This window comes from Solanum tuberosum, unplaced genomic scaffold, assembly GCF_000226075.1.
Source record: "Solanum tuberosum cultivar DM 1-3 516 R44 unplaced genomic scaffold, SolTub_3.0 scf00298, whole genome shotgun sequence".
Classification (NCBI taxonomy): Eukaryota; Viridiplantae; Streptophyta; class Magnoliopsida; order Solanales; family Solanaceae; genus Solanum; species Solanum tuberosum.
In genome coordinates, this window is record NW_006239219.1 from 442,039 (window position 1) to 450,554 (window position 8,516).

Here is an 8,516-nt window from a genome sequence, read left to right on the forward strand (position 1 = left end):
GGGGGGGGGGGGGGGGGGGGGGGGGGATAAGTAACTGACACTGCAAATATCCTATCTCTACAATTTAGACCCATAAGAAAGATCTTATAATCTGCAGCAACCGTTGTTGTTAGTCTGATGAATGCCACTCCACGGGGGAATGTGGTTGGGGTTAGTCATTCTCTGCAGATCAACAAATCTCATATATCCATCCTGCTTTCAAATTTTCTTTTTGGACAAAGAACCCACCCACCCCTCACGCCAATCTCTAATATGATCTTTTGATATCTAACCAGTAAATAAAAAGTACAACAACAAACACAATGTAATCCCACAAATGAAAGCTAAGGAGGGTAAAGTTGTTTTTGATAGACAAGGTAAGAAACTTATCAATGAATTACATAAAATTTTCATCATCCCAAAATTTTCCTTCATGCCAACTGTGATCGGGTGAAGGTGAGGAAGAGTTCAACAGCAAGAGCTGATGAAAGGGAACAGTCATTGATGACAGTAAGGCAGCTATAGGAAGAGCAGGCAATTACTTGTTCGCGCCTTTAAAGAAGACATTTTCTTTTCTAAGGTGCTCTCTGTACAGAGAAAAACGTTTTAGATGAAAATACTTTTTTGTGAAAAACATCTTTTAAGTCAGGTCACCATTTTTTAGATCATCTCCAATGTTTGTGGGTATAATAATAGATAGTCGTAGTAATCGTGCAATGTGCAAGACTGCAAGGTATGCTATTAGAGTTTTGACGATATCTTTTAGAATTAGATACTGAAATTATATCTGACAGATCGTTTGGTTAAGTATAAGAAAAGTATCAATATGGTGTATTAGTAATGCTGGGACATGGTATTACTTATGCAAAATTATACGTGCATAACTCACCTCCAAACCAGCTACCAAACTACACTTAGTGTTGATTGAATGGTAGAATATTTTGTAAAGAAAAATGAACCCATTAGGCATAAGATATTTTCCACGATTGAATGCAATTAAGCACTACAAAATATTTTCCTTGACTAAAACATTTTTTGCGAATAACTTTCCCATCAGTGCCAAACACACCTATATCTTAACCATTTTCATCAACAACAAAAAAAAATCCAAACCCCAAACGATAGAAAAATAGGAACACACATTTGGCTTCATTAACATGTCGTGCCAAAACTAGCTTCAATGTTTGACCAAACTAAAATTCTGATAGATGATAACACCCTGTAATAATATTACATTCTCTAAGGATCGCCTAGTCTACTGAACAAGCATACATAGTCCAGAGATAAATTTAGTAGTGCCTTATTCCTTGTTTGGATACTAGTCTTGGGATAAGTTATGCCGAAATTAGTAATTAGTACCGGAATAGATTATCCCTATTGGAGGGTGGAACAGTACCGGAATCAGTTATTCCGAGATAAAAAATGACAAAAATACCCATGAGGTCCCTCAAACCCTTTTTCAACTAATAAGTTGAAGGGTATTTTTGTAAACAATTAACTTAAAAATTATCCAATGCATGTTATTTGTAATACAAAAAAATTGAACAGTCAATAAGAAATTATACCAGGATAACTAATAGAGGCATAACTAATCCCAACATAACTAACACAAACGACCCCTAAAAATTTTGCAGGACAATGGGTAGTTATGGTAAGGGCTGATAATAGTCTGTAGATGTAAAACTAGAAGAGAGTAAAATTCTAAAGATAGAAAGGGTATCACAGCAGAAAATGACTTGTTTTTATCCTTTAGTGTAAACCATTGTCCACAAAAATTTTATTGTAAACCATTTTCCACAAAAATTTTAGTGTAAACCATTGTCCACAAATTTTAAAACAAGCAAACAGAGAAAACAAAAAATTACTGAACTCCATACTGTTGAGCCTTTTGTAAAGAGCATATGGCAATGAAGAGTCAAAAGTATAAAAGATTATGAGGTACAGTATATTCCCACCTAATTTATCGTGTTCTGGCCTCTCATACTGATCATCAATAAAAGCACACTATAAGCGGTTAACTCAAAAAATAGATTGATATTTTCCTAAGACAGGTCTCCTATAAAAGTACCATTAACCTTTACTCCACTGCTTCTTTTTCTGATTATTCCTGTCTGATTGATTTTAAGCATAATGTGGAACGTTTTCATCCGTGTCAGGCAAAAAGTTTCCCTTTACTTGCAAGTAGGATTTCCTTCACAATGAGAAGGCACACTTGGCAATCAACTGCTCCACAGAAAACCCATAACTTCCAAGAGATTTTCGAAATACAACAATAAAAACCAAATGGAAACAGTTGCTTATTGTGATTAAAAGATCAAGACCTCACTCCTAATATGCCCAATTGATAGTTTAACAATGAAAACTAACAGTTCGCTTCAGAGATATTTCTAGAGTTGAGCTAGTAGTTTTACTAAGCCACATCTATATTTCCCCAGTAATTAGTTCCTAGAATAATGAACTTATGGAAGACAACAGAAACCTGATCGTCTTTAGCTCAACTACCATGAAAATATAATTAGAGAGCAAAGCTCAAAAAAAAATTATTTTCCTTTTCTTTTCTTTTTTCTGACAAGTTGAAGACCATGCTAACCATATTGTATGGCAAGTTAGAGACCAAGGCTGAGTTGCTAACTACTTTACTAGAGACAATTCTCACAGTTGAATCCTGTGTATTACTCACTCCCGTCCCAATTTATGTGGCACCATTTCACTTGGCACAAAGTTTAAGAAAGAAACGAAAATTTCTGAAATGTGTGGTCTAAACCTTGACCATTTGTGTGGCTATAAATCATGTCAAAAGGGTAAAAGTAAAATTTTAAAGTTAAATAGTTTCTAATTATAGAAAGGTGACATTCTTTTTTTCTTTTTTTTGATAACCGAGTAATCCGTCTGTGACCCGCCCTTTGGACCAATCACAGACTTTTAAACTCGGTGGATAATGGGCCCGCCCCTCTACCCTTCTCCACTTAAATACCGGACTTCGCTTTGCATGGTGTGGGACTTGAACCTGCGACCTAAGCCACAAATCCTCCACCTTTTGCCACTTGAGCTAGGCATTGGGGGCAGGTGACATTCTTTTTTAAACAGACTAAAAGGGAAAGTGTGTCACATAAATTGGGACAGAGAAAGCAAAAAGAATAATGAAGGGAATTGTGGAGAAAAAATTGAGCAATAATATTAGACAAGATGGGTGAGATTGCCTTTTCAACCTATTAAAAAAACTAATGTTCCTCCTTTTCTGAAATCTACAGATTAACAAGAACGGTCTTTCAGCAACAACAACAGCAAATTTACCTGGTGGTTTCCGCCAAGGGATCTGCATTTTCTTGCACCTTTTCGATGGAGGTTCCTCTATGTCAAAACTCAACTTGAGATGATTTTCCAGCTGATTGGGCCCATTAGAGGCAACACTATTGAGCTTTTCACATTCCTCAACTTTAGGCCGATCTTGAAATTTTGGAGCTCCAAGCAAGATACCATTTGGTGAAGAGGTAATTCCATTTGGAGCTTGAGGCTTCACCCGAGAACTCTCATCATTATTAGGTTTCCCATATTTACTCTGCATAAACTGTGCTCGCATTTTTGCTTTTTGGATATCATCTGCTGAGAGTGGGCGGCCTTGAGTTGCAGGTGCTGGTCTTCCTAGGCTTCTTCCCGTTGTTCTTTGGCTTGGTTGTTCCATTAGCTGAACTTTTCTGCGCTCTCGAGTTTCTGAAGTAGTTAAGGGATTCTATGCAAGTGTAAGAAATCAGAGAAGGAGAGGAAAAACCATAGCTATTTTCCCTACCATGCTCAAATCTATTTGATGAGTATGTCCCTATGGAAACTTCTGAATACCAATGATTTCAAAGCATGGAAATAAATGAGAGATCAAATTTTCTTCCAATTATTGTCCACGGAACGAGGAGCCATCATTCAATCGAGATAAATGAAGACCTTACACTGAAAGTTATTGACAAATTGAATTAACCATAGGGGAATATAAGGATACTAGTCACCAAAGCTCCTTTAAGCCTCTTGTTAGAGTCATCTGAAGATGCCATAAGCAATTTAACTGGATGTGGAGAATCCAAATTCCTGAAAGAGAGGTGTGTGCTTAGAAATTCATCAACAATTACAAAAAGCAAGGTAGTAAGAACACACCAGACCTTGAATTCTCTGAAGTCCCACAGAGGTTTGCATGAGCTTCTTCCTAAAATACCAAACAGAAGGAAAATGATAAAGTAAGAATAGAAAATCCGATCTTCTTTTTTATTCAAAAAACAGCATCTTCTAAACCAAATACATTTAAGTACGCAATAAACTTACAACGTCCTCAATTTTTGAGTTCCATATTTCATCGCCCACAACTTCGCTAATGCTGCAAATAGCAACAAATGTGTTGATAAATGAGAAAAGTCGATCAGGTGTTTTTGAGGCACGACCTAAGCTTACCTCTGCTGCAATAACAACTCATCATGCATATCACTAGCAGATTTAATCCCATTACGTTTCTTCATAGCATGGCTCTTTGCAAATATCTTGCTCCATCTTGCAAGCAAAATTCTTGCCCTGTTTGAGATATCTGATCTTCAAATCAGATGAATGAGATCCAAAATACTGATGGAGCTAAAGAAGGATTTCTCTCTCTCAACTACCCATCCACTCCCCTCCCCTTCCCAAAAAATATAAGTATAGTGCAGTACAGAAGCCAGCTATCATGAAAATACAGTATAAACCCCACCGAAATAGCAAATTACTCTAACCGGCTGATACAAATAAAAGCAAATGGCACGACATCTATTTTAGTAGTCTCTTCTTATCTAACAAATTTTATATTACTGATGCAGTCTAGAAACAAACACATTTATTCGATGATGTTTTCCATTGTTTCTCAGAATATGATCAGTTAAAGTATCAAATCAGGATCATTAAAAAATTCACACATCGAATGTTCAAAAGTTCATCTGAAATAAAGAAAGATATAGTTGAATGTATCGCCAGTGCAATAGTTTCCAAGAACACTGTCCTTATTTGACAGCAAAAACACAACAGATCGTCTGAGATAACGAAATATTGAAAATGATTACATTGTCAGCACAGTGATTTCTGAAGTAATGTCCTAATATTTATATGACATGCCAAATATGCATAATTCTTCAGAGCAGCACTATGTAATGTGTGATTCACTGAGTAAATAGTTCAGTAGAGATGCCACTGCTAGTATAAAAAGATGTGCTGACTTTGATTGACATGTTTCCTAAATATCCAACTAAGTTTCAGGAAATTCTGTAATGCGGCACAATATCAATGACACTCTAGCTACAGACAAGCTACCAGAAATGTATAAGCCCTGAAGATGAGCAGTTTAAGTTTCTTAATGTCTTTTTAGCACAAAGATACCTAAAGATAAAATAAGGAGTTGTTGAATGCGAGGACAACACACCTGGAGTCCGATAAAATCGCAGACTGTTAACACTCTGCAGTATAGCAGACATATGTCCAGGAAATGCTTTGTGTAAAGGAAGATGGCATAGTACCTGATAACCAAGCAACCATTAGAACAACAATATTCTGGCAGAAAAAATGACATTATGGGCAAATGATCTAAAATTAAAGGATCAATATGGACCTTCAGGATGAGATGAAGAATGCTGGTTTGCTCTTCTCCAGCTGCTTCACTCAACCATGCAGATAAGATCATTACACCCCCTTTAGTTAAAAACCTATAAATATGTTATTAAGAAAACAAATTATATTAGAAAAGGAGTACACTAGAATACAATTTAAATTCAACGACCATAACTCTCACGTACCAATATAGCACAGAGGGGTTTTGTACTTCCAAGATCCAGTCCATCAGCTTAACCCTCCCAGAAAAGGTTTCATCCTTGCACATTAAAGTAAGGATATTACCAACAAAATGTCTATCCCTCTCCTCCATGGCAGTTAGGACCTCATCTTGTGTCGAACAAGATGGCCCCTCCTCTGTACAGATTGGAACCGCACTGTCTAGGGGAACTGGTTCTGTTTGTGAACTAGGATCAGAACTCAATGGGATCGGACAAGACCCTTCAATAGATAAATTGGTTATGATAGGCTTCTCTCTAGACAACCTCAGGAACTTTCTAACTCTCGTGCGCTGAGCTGTAAAGAAGTCCCGAACCTGCAAATGCAAAGATGGTATTCAAACAAACAACGTGAAAGTTGTCAGAGAAGATGAAATCGGAAAATGCACAGATCTTATATCATCTTCCAGCTTAAATTGCATCAGGGATAGCTACTGAATGTCTATGCAGAAGGGATTAAGGAATCTGTCCATACCCAAACCGCCCAAAAAAGCAAAGGAGAAAAGGGAATGTATTTCTAAGGACTAAGGAGCTACATCATCATACACAAAAAGGTGCATAATTCCAAAATAGCCTGTTCTCAAAAGCACTAGTGTGCTCCTAATATCCAAAATAGCAAAACTGAACTAAAGAAAGATGGTGCAACTAGCATGCAAATGCCACCAACATAAGCTCCTTTCATAGTTTTTAAGACTGACATTCCACGGAAAAATATAAATCTTTTGAACAATGACGAGTCATGAGCATAGGATTATTGCACATCATAGCATGAACAAATGTGAGACACTGAAATTTACAAGTCAAACCATTGCTCATGAAACAAATGAGAGATACTGAGATTTACAAGTCAAGCCATTGCTCTTATTGATCTATGATCCTAACCCAATTTCTAGACAAGGAATCCAATCAGATTTAAAATAATCGACATTCACAAATGTAGAAAAGTTTTAAACAAAACTCCAGCCAGGTAGAATGGAGAAAGGATTACTAAAAACTGTGAAAAAGGGACGTCACACACCTGTGTGACTGTGACACCAAAAAGAGCACTGATTTCACGCGTTTCCTTCTTGTTGATTGCATCTTTGACAGAGAAAATAGATTGCATATACTTGATTGCTTTGGGGTTTAGGAGATCCCTTGGCCTTTTGCCTGCAACAGATGATGTTAAACTAACAGAATACAAATGGAATCAGAGTAGCTTGCACAAAAATTGAAGAAGTCAAGAGCATCATTTACGCTAATAACTAAAAAGACGCATTACATATAATTTGGATCAAAGCATCACCTTGTAAGAAAAAGATGACAGTAGCAACTTAGCTCATTAAGCAAGTTCACCTTAAACATCAAGACAAGTAATTCTGGTACATAAAAGCAATGTTGTACTTGGCAACGAAAAAAAACTACTACTAAAGCAAATAAAAAAAAAATTAAAATGACGTAAAAAGCAAATAAAATAAAAAACAAAATGACAAGTAAAAAGCAAATAAAACAGAATAAAATGAAAGAACCACCCAACAAAGGCAACATGCTTCACGTAGTATAATCAATGTGAAAAAATAATATAAGAGTAACAAATGAACATGTCAATATGACCTACTGTCTTTTCATTCTCAGAAGGGATCCGAGTCAACTAAATTTTTTACTCGACTACACAAGCATCATGATTTTAATTTAGGCCAAGGAGACATACCAATTTTTATTGAAAGAGCTCCAGCAGCCTGCACAACGGAAGAAAAATGAATGAGCCACCAGCAGAAATAAGTTCCCACCAGCAATTGAACTGGAAAGTTAAGGAATTCTTTTCTGTGAAATAAATTCTGCCACACAAACCACACCAGAGATCTTAAATTAATAAAATGCAAATTATGCCAAAAGGTAGCTATTGTTTTTACTATCCTTCTGGATAAACAGAAACTATTAAGACATGCTAGTCCTCAACTCAAAAAAATGGATACGCGCTGCTAATCTCAAGTTATTTATCAGTCCTTCAACTGTACAACCACATATAGTATGTTACACTTCTGACTTAAACATAAATTCATTACCATTTCTGTACTGTAAAAGGTGAATCTAGTTAACCATAAAACATAATGAACTGTCAACTTAGCCAATGCTAGTTCCTACATTTCCTAAAACAATCACTACCAACAAAGTACAAGAGGCAAATTCAGAATTTTAAGAGAAACAAGTACTCAAATAAAAATAAAAAAACTTCAGAAAAAACAAAGATTAAGAAAACGAACCATCTCTTGAGAGAGTGGATTGACGCCAGTGAGGTTACATTGTTGTACAACGATGTTTTGGAGCTGATAAATCTGGCTATTGAGGATTTCCTTCTGCGAGTCGAACAAGCTCGAGAACGGCGTCGTAGGACTGGTCAAGGCCAATTGTAATTGATTTTCCATTGTCGACTCCGCCAATCGAAAATTCCGACCGACCTCGAAGCAATAGATCGAACCAATTCACGCATCAGATTCAACAACCAATTGATGAAGAGGAACAAAGCTCAATTCCATCAGGATTAATTCTAGGGTTTCCACAGCAGCTATGTAAATGGGGGAAGAAGAAGAGGATTGTTTTGTCCCCCAACTGTTTGATGAAACGGCAAAGAGGGACGTGACGTCCGAAGATGAAAAAGGTTCGATAAGGGGACGGGCAAATTGAGAAATTGAGAGAAGAAAAGAGTGTATGTAAACTGAATTATACGAA

General features: G+C 36.5%; 1 protein-coding gene across 1 annotated transcript in view; it reads right to left on the reverse strand.

The window, feature by feature from the left end:
- Nucleotides 1–8,516, reverse strand: part of LOC102603564 (homeobox protein LUMINIDEPENDENS) — an 11,813-nt gene extending 3,297 nt beyond the window's left edge. Inside the window, exons 1-11 of the mRNA XM_006359346.2 lie at nucleotides 8,051–8,516; nucleotides 7,498–7,525; nucleotides 6,826–6,956; nucleotides 5,775–6,124; nucleotides 5,591–5,684; nucleotides 5,405–5,498; nucleotides 4,414–4,543; nucleotides 4,288–4,339; nucleotides 4,128–4,171; nucleotides 3,971–4,056; nucleotides 3,274–3,690 (exon numbers count right to left, since the gene is read on the reverse strand). Coding sequence (XP_006359408.1) covers nucleotides 3,274–3,690; nucleotides 3,971–4,056; nucleotides 4,128–4,171; nucleotides 4,288–4,339; nucleotides 4,414–4,543; nucleotides 5,405–5,498; nucleotides 5,591–5,684; nucleotides 5,775–6,124; nucleotides 6,826–6,956; nucleotides 7,498–7,525; nucleotides 8,051–8,212 — 1,588 coding nt within the window. The 5' untranslated portion in view covers nucleotides 8,213–8,516. The remainder of the gene's footprint in view (nucleotides 1–3,273; nucleotides 3,691–3,970; nucleotides 4,057–4,127; nucleotides 4,172–4,287; nucleotides 4,340–4,413; nucleotides 4,544–5,404; nucleotides 5,499–5,590; nucleotides 5,685–5,774; nucleotides 6,125–6,825; nucleotides 6,957–7,497; nucleotides 7,526–8,050) is intronic.